At 51.0% G+C, this 25,665-nt stretch overlaps 1 protein-coding gene across 1 annotated transcript; it reads right to left on the bottom strand.

Annotated features, from left to right (window-relative positions):
* Positions 1-9,785: 9,785 nt before the first annotated feature.
* LOC113956731 (immunoglobulin superfamily member 3-like) lies at positions 9,786-25,358 on the bottom strand. The gene is made up of 8 exons (XM_027663617.1): positions 25,307-25,358; positions 23,825-24,202; positions 22,508-22,924; positions 20,184-20,567; positions 17,706-18,110; positions 12,916-13,320; positions 11,654-12,049; positions 9,786-10,050 (listed from the first exon to the last, which is right to left on the bottom strand). The coding sequence occupies exons 1-8, from the start codon at positions 25,356-25,358 to the stop codon at positions 9,854-9,856; spliced, it is 2,634 nt and encodes an 877-aa protein (XP_027519418.1). The 3' UTR covers positions 9,786-9,853.
* Positions 25,359-25,665: the final 307 nt, after the last annotated feature.

Below are 25,665 nucleotides of genomic sequence, written 5' to 3'. Positions count from 1 at the left end.
TGAAGCGTGGAGGAAGGTGTGCACAGCACCACAGCTTGTCCCAGAGGCCTGGGGTGCCTCCTGGGGGCACCAGGGCAAGCCTGGCTGGGGAGTGGGCAGAGTGAGCCTCTGCCCTGGGTGGTCGCAACCACTGAGCATGCAGGAGCAGAGGTCTCAGGAGGCAGCAAAAGGGTGTTGAAAGTTGCTTTCCTCATGCAAATCTGTTCAACACTTTGTACTCTGACGTAGGTCATGGCCTCCTCAGAGATTTGTAATCCTCTGAGGAGAAAGACTGTCCAGTAGGCTCCCCTCGCTGGTTTTGCTGAAGGAATGTGATTTCCTTCGACAGCATCCTTTCCTCACACCTTAAAGGGCTTGGAACTGGAAGGATAGACATAACTTCTGCCATCACTGGTGTGCACCTTTGATGGTACCAGCGTGGAAGGCACTGACAAAACAAAAAGTCTGCCCCAAAGCAGGGAGGAGGAGATGCCTGCAAAGCGAGTGTGGCTCTCAGCGAGCACTGAGGAACAACCAAATCTCCGGGAGAATGAAGCATGTCTTCCAGAGGAAATTTTGAGAAAGAACATCTTCCAGCTGTAAGGGAAAACTGAAGCCCAGCAGTGTTAGGGGCCAGTTTCAGTTCCTGCTGCCCCCCCCTCCAGTTTCAGCTCCAGCAGCACCTTCACCATCAGTGACCATCACCATCCCAGTGCATCCAAGAACCCTCTGCAGCCACAGCACTGGTGGGAGACAAGCAGGGGGAGATTGTTCATCTGGACTCAAGCAACCCAATAGATTCCATGTTTGAACACTACATTAAGATGGATGGTCTAAATGCCTTGAGAGTTTATTTTGGCTGGGACAAGCACAAGGGCTCAGAGAAAGGGAACAAGAAAATTAGATGCAATTTCCATGAGGATTATTTGTTCTTTGCCATCTCAAGAGAGTCCCAAAGCACTATTATCACTAGGCTTAAGTTCATTTTTTGGGCTCTATAGTGCTGCTGGGAAATGCTTGGGAGGGGTCAACAAATACACACCTCCTCAAATAAAGAGCAGGAAGACAATGTGAAATAAAGAGGGAATAAGAACATGGAAAGTTTGCATAAAGAAGAGTAGCCACAGCTTGGCTACACAAGAGCTTCATCTGTTCAAAGTACAGTAAATGGAAATAAAACTTTGAGTCAAACCTTATTTGTCCTATTAATTCAGCTGAGCATGAAGTCACAACAGAGAGGGGGGAAAAAAGATATTCAAAATAATCTTAAATAGCTTAAACCAAAACCAATCATTTACCAGCACACAGTCACAATAAAAGCAATTAGCATGCAAAATATTAAGAACCTATCCTGTCTTTAAAATATCTATGGGCCACAAATAGAGGTGCACAAAAGACAGATTATGAGCAAATCTCAACTTCTTATGCCATCAATTCTCAAGTTAATTATCTGATAATCACCGTGGCATTCATTTACAGAATAAATATCCCATTTAAAATTAAATCTGCACGTAAATAGAAAAAAAGTTAATTAACAAAACAATAAAGTACCCAGCAATGTAAATGCTCTGCTGACTCCACTCCCTGGTAGTAGCAAGAGTCTGATGGAGCTTTGTGCTGAACTCTCAGATTGAGGGACTGGGGCCTATACTTTTGGCAGCAATGCAACACATGCTGTCATAAAAAAATAAGTTGCAAGTTTGTCAGCGACAAGGAAGAAGCACAGGAAAGCCCAGATCCCACTTCAGCACAGCTTATCCTTGTTTCTACCTCCATCAAATAAAGCACATAAGCCTCCATGAAAATCATATGCTTGCATCCTGAGCTGAATAGGGATAAGCAAAGAACATGCTTAAATATTTTGCAGAATTAGATCCACAATCTTAATTTCATACTGCAGTTATTCATTCTCAGAAAAATCTGTTTCTATGGAAACTTATTTGGGATCCAGCAGAGAGACTTTCCCTTTGATTCTCACTTTTAGAATCAGTGTTTCCTCCTGTCTCTTTCTCTAGAGGTGTTCTAAAAAAGCAGATTTCTGATTTCTTTGCCTGTTTCACAGCAAACCACTATGTCCAAGTTCCCTCATTTGTTAGGCAGAGAAAATTCCCAGCTACGCTACTGTGACAGTGTGAAGTCTTGAATGGAAGATGCTGTAGAGAAAGAAAGGATAATGGATAATCTAAAAGCTTCATCTTGCCTAGTGGCCTACAGATTAACATGATTTACTGTGCTGAAAGGAGATTCTAATGCTTTTATAAGCATTTTTAGGAAAAAAAAAAAAGCCCTGTTAGGTGGTGTAAAATAAAGAGAAAATGTGAATGCTTAAATGGGTATGAGCCCTTTTTTTTATTTTGGTATTGAAGTAAACGTGGAATAAGGACATTAAAAAAGTCTACATGGTTGGACTATCTACCTCCTCTCCTTGTCTGAGCAATGGCCAAAAGCACAGGCCTGAAGCAGAAGACAAAAGCAGAGCAGGCACATGTGATACTTCCCCAAACCTCTACCAAGCCACTGCTCCAGGACTTACCAAAAGGCCTCCTTCATGGTCAGCAATGCTCAGTAGGTTCCTTCATGATTGTTTTCTCCTGGGAAACATGAAATTACAGCACAACATCTCGTAACAAGGGGCTTTCCCACTTTACGTTGTGTGAAAACCATGCTCCTCCTCCTTTCCTTTCATTTTGAGGCTGCTGCCAGCGGGCTTCATCAGCATCCCACTGCTCTTGGGCAGGGAGAGAAGGAAAGCCCAGCCACTGCCAATCCTTTCCTTGCCATTTGAGGCTTCTCTCATTTTACACGTGAAGCTGAGGCTGATCTATTTTTGCCACCGTGCCTCTCTTCACAGTCACCTACACAAATGTCATCTGCTGTTTCATCACACAGTCTCACAGTGCCCCGTGCATTTCATCAGAGCCAGCCCTTGTTACTAATACCTTGATGAACTTCATGTCACCTTTCTTTGCTTAGCAGTCATCCTCTTTTCCAGACCATTTCTGTGTTCATTGAGCAGCACAGGTCTCAGAGCTGGTGACCTCCCTTTTCTGTCAGAACCATTTACTTTCTTTTCTTCCTGGTATTTTTAACAAATAGCTTATCTGTGCAAGGACCTACCAGTTTTATCCCATGGTTACTTAGTTTCTGTAATAACAATGGACATTGTGGAGTCTCTTTTGGCTCCACATAGACTACGTCCATGAGATTTTTCTCATCCACATGCTGACTTCTTCAAAAACATAATAGATTTGTGAGTTATGCCTGCTGTTTTCAATAGCCAGATCACTACTTTTTTTCCCTTGCTTAGTGCAGAGGTCAATCCTTCCAGGTACCTGCAGGTCCCTCAGCCTTCCCATGTCTGGCTGGTCAAGCACAGCAGCTTGCAGAGACATCCAAGTCTCTGAATGCCCATACATACAAGATATACAACAAACTCCAGCCTCATCCTAGGACCCAAAAGCCTTGTGTTAGTGAAGAGTATAGTAAATATCCCTTCAGACATCATTCTTCAAGACAGGTCAGATCTTTGACCAAAAGAGTATCAATAAGGTGCAGTTGTCCAGTATGAGCTACCAGGCTCCCAGATCACTACTTCTGGATTAATGACTCTATCCCCAAGAGCCTTTAGGTCTCTCCCAGAACAGCTTTGTCAGTTGTCTTGCTTAAATTCAACTAAATGCCCAACTAATAGCACAATATCAGCTACCTAGCCCCCCATACCTCTGCCTCAGCTGGGGAACACACCAGGTTGATGTTCACGCTCTGACGCCAAAGAGTGGGATGACCTTGCATTGCCTGTACAGGATGTGTGCCTCAAAACACGGGCGTGTGACCAGCAGGACGATGTGTCCGCAGCTTTCTCTCCAGGCACAGAGGGGTTGAGGGCTCAGCCTCGGGCACGGCTTCCCAAGGACAGAAAGCAGGGGACGCTGTGCCGCACTGACAGAGCTGAGAGTTAGCCCGTGACACCCTCCCATCCTTCCTCCCTGTCCCTTTAGACCTTCAGTAATTCCTCTCTGAATTGCCTGCCTCTCTTAACATTACCAGGCAGCAGCGTACGTCCCACTTCATTAAGCCTGTAAGCCACTGGCTGGATGATATCTGACTTGCATCCGTTTGCAATTTAAAACGGGCATTTGCTTCAGATCAAAGCAGCAGCGGCAGCAGGAACAGAAATTAGCATCTCGCAGCCTCTCTCTCCCCGGTTTCGTTGCCACAGTGTGTCTCCCTCATTACCAGGGAAATGAAATGTCTTTACAGTTCAGGCTGCCTCTGCCTTTTATCCCGGGGCCACTGCATGAGGCATTACTGCCACATTTAACAGCGATTGGTCATGGCCCTTCTCTTTCAAATGGGACAGTGGACCTCTCCTCACTATTAGCATCCCACGAGGGTTCTGGGAGGAGTCACAGCCCCTCCTGGTATGTCATACCGGTCCCAGCATTCACCCATTCATTCCCTCACGCTTAAAATAATGATAAAACCAGTGTTTTCCCCCTTGCTGGTGAATTTTCACATTTAGTTGGCAGTCCTAGGAAAAAATGTTCCTCCCTCCCCTACAGAGAGCAGGTACAGCCTGAGCAAGGCCAGAGATCAGGTCACTCTCTGCTTCACAGCCACCCCCAGCAGGTTTTGCCTTCACAATGGTCCCCAGGGAGGTCTGAGGGCAGCACCCACTGTGAGGGCAGGATTTGGGGGTGCTGGAGGAGCAGCTCCCTCCCTGTGCCCCCTTGCTTTGTCCAACAGCCCAGACTTCTACCCACTGCCTGCAGAGCTCAGTGTCAATTAAAAGACAAAATATTCGCCCTGCAGGGATTATTCTGTTTCAATAATGCCACTGCTGGAGGTGAGTGCTTTGCCGTGGCAGGAGCAAGCTTGTGCCCACACACCCCTGGAGAGATCACTGGCACTGGCTGTAGTGGAAGGCTCAGCTCCCTGCCAGCATCACTTATATAACTTCCCTTAGAAACACACAGGGAAAAAAACGTAATGAATGACTGAAAGCAAGGAAGCCCAGATGAGCACATGCTTGAACCTGTGGCTTGCAGTATTCTGCTTCCAGCCCAGGTCCCAGAAGCAAGTAGTGTTTGGATCTTGCTTTACAGTTTGCATTTCTAAATTGGAGCTGCTAGGGAAACAGGCCTGTGTTTGGTTTAAACCACGTCCATGAGAGGGTTTTTATTTGGCTTTTTTAAATGCCCAGGCAGGTAGGGGAATTAATCTTGCATTAATCTTGTCAGTCCCACACCACCACAACCAGCCTCTTTGCTGGTGACTAAAAGGAGGCTGAGGGAGCAAAGCCAGCCAGATCCCACGTTACCTCTCACACAGCCTTCCCACCTTGAGCCTCACAGCTGTACTGTTTCTCCCATGGAAAGCATCACTCTAGGGCAAGAGCTGCCTTTTCCTGCCCTCTGCAACTGCAATTATGTGTAACTGCAACTACAGCAATAATTACGACTGTAATGCCATATTATCTGCTGAAAGAAAAGAGGGAGGGGCAGATGATTGGAGAAGGACAAAAAAAACCCAGCAGTAGGCAAATATGATGCAGCAGTTTCTTAATTATTAAGGAAGGTTCAGAATCCTATCAGTGGTTCTGCTTTGTCTAAGGTGCCAAAGACCAAGGCCAAAGGACACACAAAACAAGCAGGGGCTGCAGGAACCAGCTGGAATGCTCAAGGGAGACCAAAGCACGTATCAAAACTGCTTCTTTTATTTCCAGTTTTTAAATATTTTATTATGGGAAGAAAACTGAATGTCAAATATTAAAACCAACTCAGAGTTAATAGGAAGTAATGAAGAGATGCTGCTTGAGCGGGGACATCCCAGGAGAACTCCAAGTCATTCATTTGGAATAATTTATTGGAAGTTTGGCAACCTTCCTCAGCAGCCTTGCCCTGGCAGTACAGGACAGCATGCAGGTGCTGTGCCCTCTGCTCCAGGGAAACAGGGCAGGCCAGGAAACCCTGAGCCATCAGACACAAACTCTCCCCTTGCTTGCAAACCACTTCCTGGAACTCCTGCACAGCAACCAGCTCATCACTCAGCCATCCTCCCTCCTTGCAGAATGGAGGAGCCTTGCAGAGAAAGGTCCTCAGTGCACCCACCTGCAGGTGAGAGCCCCTGCCACGATCCTTTGTCCCACTGCATGTTTGAGGAGTGACTGAGCACTGGCCTGGCTCCTGCCCAAAGGCAGGTGCCATAAAAGCATTCCAGGAAGGCAATGCAATGCAAGGGTTATACTCCCATCCATCCTGCCCTCACATCATCCCTCTTATGAACAGTGAGGGGCTGCCAAGCCGTAGGGGTGGGCTGCCTTGCCTGGCAGGCACTGCCTGTGCTGCTCTCCCCTTGCTTTACAGTTCCCACACCTTCCTGTGGAAACCTTCCACACACAACACAGCATTTGTGTTTTTATAGCCCCATGCAACCACTTCCCAGTGGATTAATTCGTAATGGAGCAAGCTCTGTGTTGCCCTGTAGCCCCTTCAAACTGCTTTAAAACCTGTGAAAGGACCCTGGGCCTTCCTGCCACATGCAGCTCTCACACAGGGCATTCCCTGGGCAAGGACACATTTAGGGGATGGGGTGCAATGGGGGCACTGCTCTGCTGCTGCAGTGTCTATGCTGCTGCACTGTTTTCTCCCAAGGGGCTATGACAGCTAGTTATATCTTTTATCAGCTGTTCTACTTTATATCACGGGCTGGATTTGAACAAAAGGTTGGCAATGGGATGGGTGAAGGTGGCCAAGAGCCCCAGCAGCAAAATCAACACCACCCCCCTGATCCACCAAGCACACACATCTCTCTCCCTCTCATGCATTTACCTCAGCTGACTGAAATGTTCTCTGTAAAAACAGGACTCTTTTGGAGCTTTTGCTGTGATAAGCTACAACTCTTTCTAAGTTTACTCGTGGAAAAAAACACACCTTAAAAATAAAGCTGAAAGGTATGGTGGTGACACACCAAAGACAGGAAAAAAAAAAAGGTGAAAAAAACTCACCACTGCAAAACCGCACATTCTTCTTCCAGACCCTTTCATCAAGGCTCTGGGCACACTTACAAACTTAAATTAAAACCTCTAAACCTGCATGAATATAAAGTTGATACTTACAAAGGCCTCTGATTAAGTGAACCAAAGCGGGACAGGAGAAGAAAGGGCCCTGTTGATAGAGAAACTTCCCTCTCTCTGACCACCTTTTTCCCCCCCAGTTCACCAGACACAAAAATCTCACGTTGCAGCAGAGCCTGCAGCTTTTTGCCTGAAGATCAGATGGCAGGATGGTAGGGGCTGTCCCCAGCACTCCTGTAATGAGCAGCAACCTCAGTAAGTCAGATTTTTGACTAGATAGATGGTCTTGATGAGGTTCATCCTAGGCCATATAAAGAATGGGCTGTCAAGACACCTGTTAATGGTGGTTTGCTGTGATAACACCTGAGGAGGTGTGAGACAACAGGTGACAAGAAAAGGGCAAAATTATACTTAAGAGTAAGGGGAACCTGAACACCCCCATCTTCTTAACTGCAATCCTTAGGGAGATACAGGGACGAGGTACTTACAAGCACCTAGAGGAACACAAAGAAAAAAAAAGCTTTTTGTTTGTCTGTTCTAAACAAAACCAGAGCACGTCAGACCTACCTACCTCCTTTGCAAGAAGACTTGTGGGAAGAGGTAAGCAGTAGGCATCATATATTCTTGATTTTACCAAGGTTTGTGAAGCATGCTCCCAAGGCACTCTTGGGCAAGCTGAGGAAACAATCCAATGGAGGAGCAGCACAAAATTGGCAGATAAACTATGTGCATAGATTTATTGTTAATAATTGTTTGTCAAAAGCGGTTCCTTCTTTCCTTTCCTGTGCCCTAACACACCTACTTCTCCTTTCTGTACCCCCCAAATATGAGCCAGGCACCAGGCAGCCAACTCACGCTGCTGCCCCTTGCTGGGACAACTCACCTGCCTCCTCTCCTTCACCCACTTTTCATGAAACTTGCAGGAATTTCATGTCCTGGGAGCATCTGCTTCTCTGTGGAAGAGACCAAAACTGGTCCATGAGTTAAAGCATTACCAAGACAGGGCTGAGTCAAACAGACAGCAGGATTCTTCACAAAACAGTGTGGAAAACTGTTTGACAGACCCACGCAAACAGTGCTTCAATCAGATAGGAAAAACCAACAGCCTGAACATACAGTGAAGAAACAACTTGCTAGACAGCAAATCTGCAGGAGAGGAGCCCGACGACTGCGAGCCAAGCACAAACAGCGCCGCGCTGTCACACACACACAGAAAATCAAACGCCCCACTGGGAAGTGTAAACAGGACATAACCCCCAAGGCAGGGGGGAAGCCTCTACAGAGAGCCCCACGTGCAGCTCTGAGCACTCACACTGTGGGAGAGACGGCTGGGGTCAGGGGAGCAAAGGGAAAAGCTGCACCAAATCCAGAAAACACATCCCACGGGGAAAGACTGAACAAGCTGGAAGCAGCCAGTACAGACAGAGGGTGCTGAACAGCGAAACAGGAGCAGTACTCTTCAAAAGTGTGCAAAATGTGCATTTTCAAGGGACTGAAGCACCTACCAGTTCTTCAGGATAAAGGACAGGCAGCTTTTCTATTTGTAAAGAAAGCAAAGGACATGAACATATCATCTAGAGGGGCTGTGGTGTCTCCAAACCTCTCTCTGGTCAAAGGAAGCAGGTTCATAAATGTCTGCTGTGATTGCTATACAGCTACTTTTGTCTCAGGACAGTGCTTTGAGTGTTACCCTGACACCTGACCTTCCAACTCACTGAGACCACAAACCACTTTGCACAATTAGAGGTTCAATATCTCTTGGCTTACATGGACTGGATAGAAATCTCCTTTCCTCTAATGCATCAGCCAGACAATCTTCAGGTAGCAGAGCTCCTCAGCCTTGAAAAGGTGAGCCTGAGCTGGATTTCAGAGCACAGAGGAGCTGCCCCAAGGACACACACATGGCTTTTTATTACATGGAACAAACTGGACATGTCCAGTACCAGGTCCCAGGTGTGCAGCTTCCTGACCCACAGACAGCCCAGGCATGAGGGCCTGGATGCTGTCTTCTCCTACAGCAGTCCCAGCAAAGGAAGGAGCTGGAAAGTTTGTACACTTATCTCCAAGATGGCTTGGTGTCCCCTTCTTCCCTCTGGGATGCAAGACTCCATGAGAGTCCTTCATTGGGTCAACAGGTTTTGGTTTTTTTGTGGATGGCTGTGGTGCCCCTACTCTGTACTTTCTTCAGACCCAGCCAACCTTGCTCAGTCCCCATGTTCCAGTGACAGGTTTTGTGATGAAGACCCATCTCCTTTTGGAGAAGATGCTCTTTGGGAACAGGTGCTCTCAAGAATATGAAAAGAACTTCCCGAGCAAAGGGTGGCCAAAGGCAAGTGCGGTGACTTAAATAGGACACCGATACTCCATTACCAGCTCTGCCACTGCTTTTTTAGCCCGCATACCACATAGATTTTGTCAAGATATCTAAAACGAGTAGCAATTTGATACTTTTGTGTCACAGTGCAAAGAGAGCTGTTTTTTCCCCTTATTCCTGCAGAGGAATAACACCACTTCCACCCACAGCAGGAAATGCGTACTTCAAGGACTTCAAATATGTCACAACGAACAGAGTGTGAAATGGGTGGGTATCCAACCTGAGAGACAGGAACACTTGTTATGAAAACCCTAAAACCCTTGTTTAGTAATTCAAAGCCGCTTCATTCCATCAAAAGCACATACAATTTCAAGGATTCATTGCAAGAGCTACTACAGAACAGTAAAAAGCCCCTCTGCAAGTGCTCAGTCCTCCTTAAGTGTCCAGCTCCACTCCTTCAAGTTACATCTGCCTCTATAGACCAGCTAAGTTGTCTTGACCTCTCCATTCCCGTCCAGTTCCATCAGCTGGTTTCCTGTGATGTTGCCCTTCTTGCTTTTTCTGTATTTGCAGTACCAGCAGGAGACAGCAAGGGCCAGGAGAAGGATCAGAACCAGTGGCAAGCATAGGATGAAGTTCAGCAGTGATGGGGATGAGCAGATCCTAGACATAACAGTTGACTCTAGGGGAAAAAGAAAAAGTAAGTGAGGCCCCAAGCTAGCCTGAGTTTCTCTCTCCTGCTGCTTCTGTAAGTTATCTTCTTAAACACTTTCTCTCAGTCTTCAATATCCACCGATTTTTAAGAAATCATACAGGCTACCTGAGGAGATGGAGGAGAGAAACCAGGTAATTTGCCTCAGTTTCCTCTCTAGGGAGGTAATGACACATGGCTGTCATTACCACTTGTAAAATTCCAAAACATTTAAATTCATGAGCCAGAGGGGCATATCAAGATGCCTGCATCACTGGAGGAGTGCACAAGCACACACACACGGCCACCCTGCCAAAAAAAAGAATAACACAAAAAATCAGAGAGGGAGAAAGAAAAAAATACCCAGATAATCTCTTGCATTTTGTGAAAACCATGAAAACCACTTGGTAAAAACACTCATGTGAAAACTGGAGGAGAATTTACCAGCAGTTACTGAGCAATTTTAGCAATGGTTACTCCACCAGTAATGGGTCACAAGAGACAGAGGGAACTGATGAAGGAGAAATCTGAGTGCTAGAGGGAGCCGTGATGGACAACAGCAGTAACTCAACGGTGGGGGGATGAAGTGCTGTCAGTCCCTCTCTGTGCAATTAAATCTGGATTAGCTCTGCTGTAGGTGCAGTCATGAGAGTAGGCTCCATGCCTGCCTGTGCCAGCAGCAGGCACAAGGGAGGGCTCCACAGGATCACCCTTTCCACACTGGTCGGCACTGGGAATTGCTGCAGAAGCTATAACCCCATGAAGGCAGCCAGGCTGGCTTCAGGTATGGCAGATCCAGAGCTGAAGGCATGAGAAGAACTGCAGGATCCTCTCAGCTGGGTACAGCATGATTGATTTCACAGTTTATATTTTTTCCTCCACTTGGGTCATCCAAGCCTCCTATTTCCCCAAAGAGCAACACGAGTACTTTTTTCCTGCCTGTTACCTCCCTAAAAACACTGTGTGCACCCGACTGAAACCTTTGCTTTTATTTATTTAAACTTCTGTATGCAGAATTCATCTCTATCTTTGCACCCAGCATGCACCCCAACTCATCCCAGAGAGAATAGAGGGTACTTTTAGAGACCTCACAGGAGACAGGCTTGCCAGAAAACTCAAACCCAGGATTTTTTCCCCAGAACAGTTAGTGTTCCGGCCCCAATGGCTCAGCTGAGAGCAGAGATTTGTGACCATGGTCCTGTAGACAGCCCACAAGCCATAAAACATTGTAGACAAAAAGTGCACTCATTGGTGACCTCTGGACCCACACACTTCACAGTCAGAGCTCTTGATATCTCACCTCATCACCACTTCCAACGTTTACAATGCCAAACATCTTGGCAAAACAGCAGGACTGGAATGTCACTGCCTCCCCTACCAGGCCCATAGCGCTTGAAGGGTTCCCAACACAACTCTGGTGATCTCCCCAGCATTGAGCCCCTCAGCAATCCCTTAAGCAAGCCCTCCTGGCTTTGCTGCACGTCTGCCACTGCAGCCAGCAGAGAGCTGGCATCACCCTCCCCACACCCCCCAGCGTGGCTACGGGAACACGGACAGCGCCGGGCGAGCAGCCCCTGTCACCCAGCAGCGTTACCTGGCGGGATGGTGCTGAGCTGGGTGTACCCTGAGCGTGCCGAGGCTTGCAGAGCCCAGTCCTGCCCCTCGCCCTGGTGCTGCCACTCCTGCACCTGGCAGGAATAGAACCCAGCATCGCCGCTCTCCACGCGGGTCAGTGTCAGGCTGAAGTCACCGGGCGTGGGGCGGCGGAGGTACAGCCTCCCCGCCCGGCCCTGCTGGGGGAGCTGGATGGTGCCGTCGTGGTGGAGGGTGAGCAGGGGACTGTCGAGGCCGCTCTTCTTCACCTGGAACCAGGTGGCTGAGAGGTGGGTGCCGGGCAGGCGGGCACCCTGCAGCAGGCAGGGCAGCGTCACCTCCTCGCCCTCCCTCGCCGAGAGGCTGCGGTTGGTTTTGTCCACCTGCAGCTCACGCTCTGCGGGAGGGTGCAAGCAGAAAGATGTTGTGGTGTTGCACACTGCCATAGAAATACTTCTGCCTGTGCCCACAGGCTGATGGAAACCTTCTGGAGCAAAGCATGGGGGATTGGGGTGGCCTCCTGCAAGGGCCTCTGCGGGACACCCCCAGGCTCCTGTGACTCATTCTCCCTGGGGTGTCACCCTCCCTGTCGTCTCTGCTCCCTCCCCCCCCCCCCTCCGTTCACAACCCTCTGCTGTAATTCTTCCCACCTGCTCCAAATAAGTGATAAGGCATCCTTTGGACCAAAAGCTTTTTAGGAAGCTGGAATTCTCTGATCCACTTTATCTATGGCTGCAACTCATAAACAAAATGAGGCTGAGAGAAGGAAGAACTGAGCCAGGGAGACCCACCATGTACTCCAGCAGTGCAGTGATTAAGGCGGGAGCAGCTAAACCCTCAGACTTGTTTCTCAGTAGCAATGTGCTGCAGGGTAAGTAAAATCCAGCATCTTGCTTCAGGATGCTTCAGGAGCACCAGGAAAGGGCAGATTCTCTATTCACAGTGTTGTACAACCAATCAACCGCATCATATGTTGGAGGGAAAAGAAAATGCTACAGCTCGCTCTGTTATGAAGCATTTGACTTCATCTGCCAGTGGCAAAAATAGCAGCTGGGTTGGTTTGGGAAGACGTGGTAAATCTTCCTAATTCCCTATTTCCCTTTGAGAGGCACTGACAACTCCTGCATCCCTGAGTCTCAGATCCAAAGCAGGAGCCGCTGCTTCTAAGCCCTGCCAGCTTAGCAGAGTCCTGTCAAGGGGCCTGTCATAAGTTGATCCAGCCTTCTCCAGCAGCACCTATACAAGAGATAACCACCTGCTCACCTGGGAGCTTGAACTCCAGTGTGGTCCTTCCCGATGTTCCCTCTCCGAGTTTGTACCAGCCATCCACCAGCCAGAGCCACTCCTCTACCACACAGTAGTACCTGCCCCGGTCCCCGAGGTTCGCAGACAGAATCTGCAGCCAGAAGACGTTGCTGGACACCCTCTGGCTCAGGAACCGGGACTTTTGGGCAGGAGAGCTGAATTCAGGCCCGTATTCCAGTACGCCACTGTAGTTGGCCCTGATGATTTGCAGGGGGGTCCCATCTGCCAGGGGAGGCAGGAGGTACCAGGTAACAGCGAGCTGTGAATTATTCTGGGCAAACACAATCCGGCACTCGATGGCCGTGTCAGCACTGCTGGCAACCTCCACAGAACTGTCTTCCGTGGAAACCCGAACCTTGCTTTCTAAAAAGGAGAAACAAAATAACAATAATGCTGGCGGCAGCTGCCGACACAGGGATGCTGTCAAGAGAGGAATGGGGCTGTCCTGAGAAAAACACACCGAAAGAGGAGGGAGGAAGAGGGTGTGCAGAGGACAAAGACTCATTAGGGGATGCTGGAGCAGAGGGTGGGGGAAGGAGCGAAAGAGCAAATCCACACACTCTTGCTTGAACAATGGCAGGGAATCACAGCTGGGTGTAACTGGGCAGGAGAGCAGCAGATGAGGTGCCTTGGAGACCACGGAGCAGGAATGGGGGATGGAGGCAGCCACTGTGTCGGAGCTTGGAGGCAAAGCCACTGTCTGAAGCAAACGTATCTCTCTACCACAGCTTCCATCAGCAGGCTCACACATACGTGACAAAACCAGCCCACAGCTTTGGAGAATGTGAACAAGTGTCTTTCATCACAGAGAGACAACAGAGCCTGTGTGGGTTTCACTAACAGTTGCCACCTCAGGTGTTTGCTGTGGTTATTAATCCAAAACCACATGACAGAGTCCTGCACATCCGCTGTGATTGTACCCAGCGATCGTTCAGCTGAGCACTGCTCAGTTCAGGAGAGCAGAGCTGTGGTGCTGCCTGCAGCTCTGCCCCCAGGCAGCCTGTACCGTTGTTCCCTATGTGCCTGTACTGCTCCTGGTCTGAGGGACCCTCTTCCCACAGCACATCACCTGTTGCTGGTACCTTTCCTTCTCCTCCAGCAGTGCAAACCGGTATCTTTAAAGATCCTCCAACCTCCTGCACTTCCCCTCAACCCTGCCCCAGCTGTCAGGGGAGGGAGTACACAGAGCAATCTGCCTTGCGTAGGCAGAAATTATTCAGCATGAGACACCATCAGGGCTTTAAGGGACTGTAGGCTGAGTTTCCATTCTCAGGGCTCTCCCTGCATACGAGTTGAACAGTTGGCCGTGGAGGCTGGGGACAACTGAGCTCCCTTAAGCTCAGCCCCTGGGTACTGGTTTGGGGACAGGCTGCAGAGGACACACTGAGATGCTCCCTCAGAGCATCTTAGACCCCTGCCCTTGGCCACAGGCTCAGCAGGGTGCTCTCCTCCACAGCATCTTCCCAAGGGATGCAACGACAGCAGGTTAGGGAGAGGGCTTTGGACCAGGAGGGAGCTGCGGCTTCTCCTACAGGGGCTGATGGAGAAAAGGGGCACCACAAGAGAAAGCTTGAGCATTTCCCCTTCCTTCAAGCATTTCTTCTCAAAACTCAAGCAATCCACTTCAGAGGCCTTCACTGCCTCTCGAGACCAGTCAGTGCAAGATATCCCAACTGATGGCTCTTGACATTCCTGTAAATTGCCTCTGCCTCTATGTCAAATTTGCCCGCAAAATTTTCCTGTTCATATCCACTTATGCTGCTCTTTTTCTTTGTACTCTATTGCTCTTCTTTCTCTCTACAGACAGGCACATTGGCACCAAAAGGTTGACAGTTTCCTCCACAGAGGGACTTGCATAAGTCCCACAGCAACACTCACAAAGAGGTCAGGGAGGTGGCTGCTCCCAAGGGATCAACAAAGTGCTGTCCTGCATTTCACAGCACATATTTGCTGCTGTAAAGAAACGGGTATGGGCAAGAAGCAGAAGAGAGGGGAAAGCAGTCACTCTAATTAGGAAGCTGTGAAAACTCATCAGATCCATGACACAGAGATCACACAGACTTGAGCACACTTAGGAACTGTATGCAAGGTGATGTCTTCCAACTTCAGTAGTTAAAAGCATACCCATCCCAGAGCCAGCTCTGTGGAAGAACAAATCTTCAGAGGGGAACACTGGACATACTCAAAAGCTGTTTGGAGACAGTCTTGGACAGCCTGTTCTAGGTGGCCCTGCTTGAGCAGGGGGTTGGACCAGGTGACCTCTAGAGGTCCCTGCCAAGCTCTGCCATCCTGCGTTTCTGTGACAGGTGAACTGGTCACACTGGAAAAAATAAGACACTTAACTTCAGCTGCTCAGTACCAAGGCATACTACTCAGCCAGTCAGCAAAGTGCCAGGGGAGGAGGGGATAGGGGGGCTCTTGCTGGAATATGGCCCAGCCTGACACCTGCTGGGGCAGAAAATGCTCCAGAAAAGGAAAAGCTACTAGAGCTCAGAGAGGAGCTATGGGAACTGCTGCCTTGAGCACTTGATTTTGATGAGTAAAATTGCTGTTACGCTCTCAGAGATCACCTCAAGAGGAATCAGAGCACTTGCTGCAAAGCCCCTTTTTTTCAGCTCCAGGTCTCCTCTCTCTGCTGCTGAAGATCAATTACCAAAAGGGCAGAGCAGCTGCCTCTTCCTTTCCCACACAAAGCCGTGGTGCTGTTTTCCCCTTCATTTTCAATCTAATTAACCAAGCTGAGCATCTCTCTGCCCGTCTCCCTGTGAACCCTGCCTGCTGACACCACGCTTCCTGCCCAGCCCAGGAGCAGTGGAGCATGCAGAAGGGCATGGACACTGCAGTGACCCAGGTGGGCAGCTGGCTGGAGGGACAGAAGGTGGAAAGGCCCCTGCAGCTCACTCCAGACACAGGGGAAGCCACCGCAGGTGGATGCACTGAGAGGCTGATGGGAGCATCTGCCTGCCCAGGGAACTAATTATGGGACCCACGCAAAAAAATCAGAAATGGAAAAGACCTGTTCTCCTTCTCTGCCTGATGTAACACTTCATGCACGTCCCTCCTGTCTGAAGCTGACCCACAGACCAGATCCACAGGGGCATGTAAACTCCTAAAGCACTAAGTGACACCAAGCACTAAATGAAGTGTAGCAGCAGAAGTCAAGACCTCCAGTATCTCTGCGGGCTCCAGCTATAAGATTTTGTATGTGAAGAAAGAGGCTGGTGATTTTCATGATTTGCAGCTTAATTTTCTGCAGCTTTGCCTCACCCTGTTGCTGCTAGAGTCGGCTTCCTTCCCAGACTTCTCTCCCTTCCCAAATATCCTTCGCTGGCTCGTTGCTGCCTTTCTGAGAGAGACAGTACTAGACCCGGCAGCCACCTCCCACCACCCTCTCCCAGTTCCCACCATTCTTCACAGTGTTGCAGCATCCAGCAACAGCTGCAATACATTTGGAGCCAAATGTTGTAATACCTTCACGGTGTCGCTGCTACCATCTCCTCTGTGTAGATGCTCCACAATTACAGCTGCTCATCTTAATGCCATTTACACTAGAGATGTATGCTCGTACACGCTGTTTATTCTCATCCTTAGCCTGCAGCCCCCAACCCCCCCCCAGATGGCTGTGGCTCAGCCAGCTGAGCAGCCCAGCACCCAGCTCCACAGGGGGCAAGGAAAGAGCAGCAGTGGAGCAGGAGGAAGAACACCACAGAAACGAGCCTGAACAGGGAAGGAAATGTGTTAGCTTACGCTACAGCAAACCCATCAGTTAGAAAACATGGGAAGCACATAATTTCAGTTCACTGGGTCGTGATTCCAAAAATCCAAGGATTTAGAAGGAGGAGCACTTGATGTATGAAAAAAGAGCAAGAACACACTCCCCCCCCCTTTGGCTGGCAGAACAGAAGTGAGTGAAAAAAAATAAACCAAGCTGTATTCTCACACCTGCCTCCTCAGGCTCAGAGTTTTTGGCCAGGTCAAACCCTTCAATTCCTCCAGCAGCCCCATCCATGAGCAGAGCAAGCTGACAGCGTGGTGCTGCCAGGGGTGGCAGGGAGCAGGCACACAGAGGGCTGAGGTCTGTCTGCAGCATCTCTCTTCCACAAGAGGATGAGGCTCCCAGAGTGATGCTGGCAGGTACAGTGGCAGCACAGGCCCTGCCTGCAGTGGGGGCCTTAAAAGGGAACCCTGGGCAGGGCCCCTCAGCTGGGCAGCCCACCTGTGCTCGGGAGGAGACACCTCCCCACGGAGCCCCTGGCACCTCGCTGCTCAATGCTGGCTCCCAGCCCGTCAGAGAGCCCTGGTGTTTTCTCAGCACACTTCCAATACAGTGAGGGAAGCTCAGGGAACACAGACATCCCAGCAGCTTTGGGGGCCAGTCTCTCTCCACTGTCCTTCAGAAGCCCAGACTATGGGGGGGTACCTCATACCCCCCAGCATTCAACTGGGCTTCTCTGGGGGCACTACTTCTTTCCAGAAACAAGGCTTAAAATCCTAGTGGCAGGGCTGATCCTTAGATGCTTGGCATAATCTACAAATAAATAGATTTTGCCGTTGGCCAATGCCAAATTTGCCTCTGAGGTTGCTGTCAGGTGCTAAGCAAGTAAGAGAGCAGGCAGCACCACCTCATGCAGCCCTGGGAGATGACCCTGCTGCGGACACCCCAGACATCAGTGCTCCTGATTGCCCTGGCCATGTTTGATTCATTTAAAGTTGCAGAAGGAGAGACCTCTGATGAAGACACTGCTTACCTGGCAGCACCACCTTTATGCCCACAGGATTGGAGCTGGTGGTGGCCGCTGGCTGCCCCAGGGGCAGGACATTCCTCCTCCAAACCTCCACCTCACACTGGTACGTCCCCTCGGCGGCAGCCACAGCACTGTGGAGGTGCAGCCTGAAGGAGGTGTCAGCCTTCATCAGCTGGGCTTTCTCCCTGAAGTGTGACTGCGCTGCCACCCAGGCCACAGTGCCATTGGGAAAGACCTGGACCAGCTCATGGTAGGGGCTGGTGGGTGGGCTGGGCTGGAAGAGCCACCGCACGGCCGCCGGCACCTCCTCAAGGGTGTAGTTGGCACTCACTTGGCAGACGAGTTCAAAACTTTGCCCATACCTGACGGTGGCAATTCGGCTCCTCAGTGTGGCGCGCAGACCAAGACCTGCTCGGGAGGAGAGAGCCCTTGGCACCAGGACAGAAATCCTGCCCTGTGCCATCTTCCCACCACCCTTCCCACGCTGCCCCAGCCACCACAACCCCACGAAGGCCAGCAGTCCTGCTGCTGCTGCTCTCCCAGTGCCACTCTCACTTAGGTGCACTGTGCTCTTACAGCCCCGTGTGGCCCTCTCCTATCCAACTCCCACCCTCCCAGTCCCTTGGACAACCCTGAGTACCCTCTTTTCCAGGGTGCCCAGTCCCACACTGAGACAAGGAGCCAGGGATCCTCCACTTGATGCTACTGTCCTGCTTGCAGCTTCCTTACACCCTCCACAAAACCTGAACTCCCATGGCCCGACCCATCCTCCCAGGCATCCAAGCCCAGCAACAAGAAAGGGAAAACAGCCTAAACCACAGCCAAAATCTGTCTCTCCATAAAGGCACCCATTCCAGCAATTAAAAGAGGAAACATGGGCATTGCACACCAGGGAGGTTAGCAGTTCTGCACTCAGACAAGAGGGCAGGAGAAGCAATCAGGTGCCAGCACCAGGGGTGTGTCTCTGACAAAGGCCACCAGACAAGTCAGCAAGTGCCTTTGTTGAGCTTAATTACTGTAAGTAATTACGCTGTTGAACAGATAATTTTTATTTCAAGGTAAGGAGACAGTCAAAAGACCTGCTGAACAAGCCACTGCCATTCAAGTGTCCAGGCATTTTAGCTGCTGTGTCCCACTTGTCTCCCCAAAAACACCTCATGGAGGACTCCAGCATCCTGGCAGAAATGGGGAATCTGAAGGACTCCAGGGCCAAGTGATCAGCCCTGCAGCAGCAGAGCTCAGGGCACAGCAGGCCTATGTCCTACTGACATGTCCACCTGCTTCTCCAGCCTTGCCTCCAGTCCAGAAACAGGAGTGACCCAACTTACCCATGGAGCTGACTGTCACTGCTGCCTCCCCTTGCTCTGTCCAGCTTCGGCCTCGAGACCACTCTGTTGCTTCACATCTGTACTTCCCACCATCGTCCTCATCCAGTGTGCTGGGGATCACCAGGGTGAAGGTGCCAGAGCTCTCTTTCTCCAGCCGGAGGCTCCCCCGAGTCCTGCCGTCCCGGTAGGTGCTCCCCAGCCTCAGGCTGCCATCCTGCTCCATGGCGGCCACCAGCACCCCGGGATCCGGGCGCTGTGGGGGCAGGTGCCACCACTGCACAGACACGGGGCTGGTGGCTCCTTGCACCTCACAGTGGAGGATCAGGGAGTCTCCTGCCGTGACCTGCGGCGTGCTGGTGGACACGGACAGGCGCAGGCGGCTCTCTGCAAACAACAGTCAGCGTGTTGGAGGGGATGTTGTTGTGCTCCTCAGAGAAAGCCAGAGGTACTGTGGCATTAAATTGAAAAGACTAGCAAAGCCTTGACATGGGAAAAGGAAAGGAACTGAGGAATTGCCTGAAATTTTGAACCAGCCTTTTCTTACGAATTTGGAGAAATCTTTGTGGGGTTTGGGTTTTTTTGTTTGTTTTTTTTCCAGTCAACATCATTCTTGGGACATGAATGCATACAGAAATACTTAAAAAATGGAGTCCCAGCAGGCAGCTCTTGCTACATGACAATAATCATCATCTAGCTATGACAAGGAAACCATGAGTCTCCTACACATCTTTCTCAAAGTGGTCTCTCACAAGCCATCCTTCCACAACAGGGAGAGAATCCTGATGGAAATGGCAGTGAACTCCCTCTCCAGAAGCACCTGTTCTGCATCCTCTGATACTAAGGAGTAGCAACAGGCATTGCTTACAATTTTCTGTAGCAAAGACACAGGAGGACTCAGACTGCCCAGAATTCTACCTACTTGCCCCAAAACTTACTGCAAAGAGACTGAGCTAAAGGTTTACACTTTGTTGACAGATGCTGCATCTGTCGTGATAATGTTTGCCAGAACAAACGCTTTTCCCATTATCTACCAAAAACTATTGCATATTTGGAGTCTTGCTGCCCCTGCCAAGATGAGCCCAGACTTAGAGCGTTCCCCAGCCAAGGATCCTACAGACTTTACCCAGAAGAGCAGCCATTAGGATTTACTGACCTATTGGCTTCACGTTGACTTGGATGCCTGATGACAGGTTGGTTTGGATGCCGTGCAAGTCTCCAGGAGTCTTCATTTCTGACACAGAGCAGCGATATGTACCACTGTCCCTCAGCCCCACCTCATAGATGGTGAGAGCATAAATTGTGTTGCTTGACTTGAGTGCTTGGAGCTGCCCCAGCTTGGCTCTCCCCTCATATTCTTCCTCCCAAGTCAATACCCCATGGGAGTCAACCCTGGCCACTTCCATGCTATTGAGGAGCCAAATCACTTGGAAGTGCCTGCTGTCGCTCTTCTGAGCTTCCACCGTGCAATTCAGCTGCAAAGTATCCCCTTCAGAAAGGGAGTTTTCAGCAGCAGCAATGTCCACAGAGAGGTCTCTACCTGTTGACAGTCAAAAGCAAAGAGAGTGATAAGTGGCTCTTCCCATGCTTCCCTCCCACCTGGCAGCACCAACGGCCTTGCAGAGAGCAACAGGAGGGAATTCTCCATTGAAATATTTTCTTTTATTAGAAAAGTGATCAGGATGGGAAACATTGTCCACAGGGAGATTACAACCCTGGAGATGGTTGCCAGTTCCAGGCACTAAGCAGCAGTTGCAGGTGGAAGAAGTGCCAGGGCCCTGAGGAGCTGAGCTCCCCCCTTCAGAGTGTCACTGTGGTGCCCTGCAAGTCTAAAAGCAAGGGCAAGGCTGTAGTTTGGAAGCAGAACAGAGCACCTCCCAGACCACAGTTGGAAGGGCTCAAATAGCATATTGAAAGCAGAGTACCCAGAGTGAATTTAAACACTGGTTCATAAACAGTTTGCAAACAGGAATCCCAGCTGCTGGAGATATGTTTGGCATTCCTAAATATTTGCTGGAGAGTTTATAGAAACCAATGAAGCTGTTAACCGCGGTCAGAGTGGTTGCTGGCTCCCAGCGTGATGGGGTGCTCAGTCCTGCAGCCTGGGCTCTCCCACTGGGTGCTAGAGGGCCCTGCAGAGCTGATGGAAGGCTTGAACACCTGCTGCAGTTCCTCCATGGCAATACCAGCAGGTCCAATAGAGCCACCATATTGCCCTTTTATCACTATCACCTCCCTTCTACCCTGAATAGACACCACATGATAAATACCAAGCTCTGACAAGGTTTCTCTAAATGATCCTGTGACACTGGTACCTGAAGCCACACCCTACCAGCGTGCCTCTTCAACAAGCAGATGCAGGGAAGCTCACTGACTGCCATTGCTCCCCAGACAGCAGCAGACCTGGAAAGCCTTTGCTGCAAACACTGTGCAATAAGAGGAATAAAACTTTGCTAGTCAGCCAGGTTTCAGGAAACAGACTCTGACAAGGGGAGACCACACTTCCCTCCCCCAGTACCTTGCTCCCCTGAGCCCCACACAGGGTGCTTGGTTCTTACCCAGTCGTTTCTTTGGTTTCCTGCTCTGACTCACCACCCTCCCACGAGACACAGGTTCCCCTCACCACCCTGGCTCTGTAGCCTTCTCCATCTGCCCTGAGCCACAGGGACAAGGTACACCACCTCCCCAGGCACCTTTTCAGTGGGAGACTTGCTCCTCTTTTACTGCCTACTGTTGCATATGTTGAAGGACATCAACTAGACACAGTTTTGTCTTGGCTGCTTTGAAGTAAAACTTACTGGTGGGGAAAGAGATTTTCCCTTCCTCTGGGCACAGCTACTCACACAGTCCTGGGGGCAGAGCAGGGTGAGGGACCTCAGCCAACAAAGGGCTTGTGGCAGGAGGGATGTCAGGCAGGGTGCTCAGAGGAATGGCCTAATAAAGAGCAGCACCAGTTGCTCTGGAAACTGGCAAACTGGTGCTTGTATGGACAGACAAGCCACCCCCAACAGACACTGGAGCTGTGCAGCACATGCAGTACATCCCCACATCCCTCTGACCCTGTGGCTGACTGACAGCTCACTGTGGTGTACTTTAAGGCCACAAGACCCTGGAGGCAGTCTAACAACACAGTTTTTTGCACCCTGGAGCTTAACGCTGCCAAGGAGCCAGGCTGCTGCAGGCACACTCTGCTCTCTCTGCTAACACCTCACATGGCTCTGTGAGACTGAGTGATTTGTTTGAGATTTGGCTGCATGAACATCCAAAGTGTGAAGCACCAACAGCTCCTGAACAAGGGGCTGCTGTGGCCCTGAGCCAAGCCCAGCCCACCCCCTCAGAGCCCAGCAAAGGCAGCCAGACCCACCAGCTTGTCCCCAGTCTGTGACAGAGGCAGCAAGTGAAGGGCACTGAAGCTGCTGCAGTAGAGCCTTGAATGCACAGGGGAGTTGGAGCCAACACGTGAGTTTGCAAGAGCCTTACCCTGGCTCACGACTGTCAGCGATGTCCTCTCTGTCTGCTTGCGGGAGATATCCTTCCAAGTCTTGTCAGGATCCTCAATCCACTCGGCTGCCTCACAGTACAGCTGCCCCTGGTCAGATGGCTTCACTCCCCCGAGGAAGAGCTTGTAGGTGGTGTTCCCAACCTTGTTCAGCCTCACGTCCCCCACCAGAAACCTCTGCACGTAAGAGGGCCCTGGCTTCAGGATGAAGTCCTTGGAGAGGGTGAGGACCTCCTCAGCTTGGTGCTCTCCTGCTCCCCGAAGGTGGTACCAGCCAACTGAGAGATGAGTGTGCTGGGTGGTGGACTTGGACACCTCACAAGTGAGCTCCACTGCATCCCCTTCAGTGAGGGTGAGGACCTGGGGTGCCATGGAAGCTGAGAGGGTGTCTGCAATCACTGAGCATGGGGGAGAAATACACAATCATAGAATATCCTGAGTTGAAAGTGACCCGTGAGAATTGCTGAGTCCAGCTCCTGGCCCTGCAGAGGGCAACCCCCAAAAAACGACAGCCAGGCCCTAAGGGATCTGACAGCACATGAGAGACATCTTTTGTAGCTGACTGACAAGGCTCCCATCAGCTTATGTTGAGGTGTGACATGGCTAAAACCTCAGCAGGGAAGAAAGAAAAGTGAATCTTTTGCAGTACACTCTACAGTCAAACTACAGTCAGCACTAATTAGGCAACCCCAAAGAGAGTAAAGTCTATACCCTCACTATCCCAAATTCAGACTGGTGCAACACCAAGATAAAGGAGAAAACAGGGCTGAACACCAAGTAGAAGTATCATACCACCACATAGATTTGGTGGGCTCACAGTAGGGCCTTTCCTTTTGCCTCTCCACCCCACTGCCTTCCCTCACCCAGTGCTCTGCAAGAGCTGCTACCTTCCTCCATCTATGGGTATCTCACTTGGGTCAATAATCTGACTTGGGAGGACACCAACACATAATGCACAGAACCCAAAAACTCCTGCCCTCCTAAATGCTTGGCTGTGAAATGCTGAGTCTGCATCAGGAGCTGAAGTTAAAGTCAGGCCATGGGAGAGCAGAGGCTTCCTCTCCCTTCCCTTGCCCTGGTTGGGAGGCAATAGCCAGAGAACCTGCAATGTTCTGTCCACCAATAGCCAGAGAACCTGCAAGGTTGTGTCCACCAGCCCCGCTAATCACCCCTTTCCCCAGCTGCCCCTCTGACAGAGATGCAGAGGTGAGCACTTCTCAGTGTAAACGTGGGGGCACAGCAGGAACCCGCCGGTGCCCCTGCCCAGTGGGGAGCGGGGGCTCTCCTCCAGGACCCACCTGAGAGGTTCGTCTTGGCGCTGTAGCTCCCGAAGTACCTCTCGTCGGTGTTGGGTGTGTGGCACTCGTACTCCCCGGCGTCGCGGTCCTGCAGCTCCGTGATGTGCAGCAGGACGGCGTCCCCCTGCACCCGCTCCACGTAGATCCCGCGGCCGCGCACGCGCTGGGTGTAGATGGCGTAGGGGAACGAGGGGTCCACGGTGCTGACGATCTGCACCTCCCGCTCGGGGGCCGAGGGCAGGTAGATGGACCACTGGAAGTTCTGCTCCGCCGGGCCCTGGTAGCCGCTCACCTTGCACCACAGCGTGACGTGGGAGCCCCTCACGCGGTGGAGGGGACCCTGCTGCACAGTCACCACACGCTGGGCAGGGGTCAGACCTGCGGTCAGCAAGCAGGCAGCACACAGGGTGTTTGCAGGGGCACGTGCCACCCTGAGAGGGCTGCACACCCAAAATGACGGTGGCTCTGGGCACGCATGAGACTGCAGCACAGCACTGGAAAGAATTGCTGTGCAGCCTCGTTCTTCGAAGCGCCAAGTCCAAGGGATTTCACACCCCTTGCGACTTCGAGAACAAGTCGTATAACAACAGACCCCGAACTTCTCTCCTAGCACGCTGGGGGTCACACAACAGAGACCAGGGGATCGTGGCCAGAGGGCTGCCAGGCCCATTCATGCCTGAAGAGCATCTCTCAGCCAGCATTGCAGAGGGAGCAGCAACCAGGTTGAGATCACTGGAGGAAGCTTGTGGCGTGTTAAAATTAAGAGGGCCAGGCACTCAGGTCCTGCACAAACCATGGGGGAAAGGGAGCAAGTGCCAGAGCTGACCATTGCCAGAGAAGGAGTTGCAATGCAGAAGCCAAGGGACATGGAACAGTGGAGGTAAGCAGCAGGCTGGATACTGCAGAGGTGCTCCACAGGCAGAAACTGGGGAGAGCACAGGAGAGGGGGCCAGCCAGAGCTCCACTGAAGGCAGGGAACACCGGGGGACATCAAGAGCTCCCTTCATTTCTGCTTGCAGAGGGTTTGGGGAGGTGGTGGCCACACATGGACCCTCCCCGTATGCATAGCTCCCAGAGGTGACACTCATTCTATTCTGATTCTCAGCATGCACACTAAGCAAAATGCCCATTGGATGTGGATACAGAGTCAAAACACAACTGTGACGGCCTGAGAAGAGAGCTGGTGATGGCACAGCCTTCAGAAATTCTCTCCCAAGGCAAGAGGGGGGTGAGGTAACCCCCCTACACCTCCAGCAGCCACTCAACAGGGATGTGTATCTCCCTCACCGAAACCCTGCTAGGGTTGGGGCTGTCATTTTGGAGTGAAACTGCAGTGCAAAAGGGAGCACAGGCTGATGAGCCTCTTCCCACAGCCACCGAGCCAGAGCAGCACTGGCTGAGCCACCTGCCTGCACCAAGGGGGTGTTCTGCTTTCCCCACAACTGCCCCAAGAAAGCCCCTATCACCGGGCAGGGAACTCACCCAGGACGAGGAGGAAGAGGAAGGCAGCCACCAGGCACTGTGCCAGCCCCATTGGAATCATCTCTGCTTGGATCCTCTGCCAGAGGGGTGGTGGTGGTGGGTTCTCATGGGTGATGGCGTCAGCCACCCTGCTATTCCGAAAGTGGCTGGGAGGAAACTGCCTGTCAGTGGTGGTTTCCCCTACTTAGTGTGGCAGAGAGAGCTTAGGGAGTGTGGTGACACAGCAAAGTGACACCCTCTGGGAGGTGACAGCCAGCACCCCATCCCCAAGACAAGCATGATGCCCTAAGCCCCTTCTGCCCCTGTGTCTGTGCCAGGTGCCCACTGGCTGTGGGTTTGCTGTCCGACAGCAAGGGGCT

Source organism: Corapipo altera, unplaced genomic scaffold (assembly GCF_003945725.1).
Source record: "Corapipo altera isolate COAL_440 unplaced genomic scaffold, ASM394572v1 165, whole genome shotgun sequence".
Taxonomy (NCBI): Eukaryota; Metazoa; Chordata; class Aves; order Passeriformes; family Pipridae; genus Corapipo; species Corapipo altera.
The sequence above is the reverse complement of the archived record's forward strand: the minus strand, read 5'-3'. Positions and strand labels throughout refer to the sequence as shown.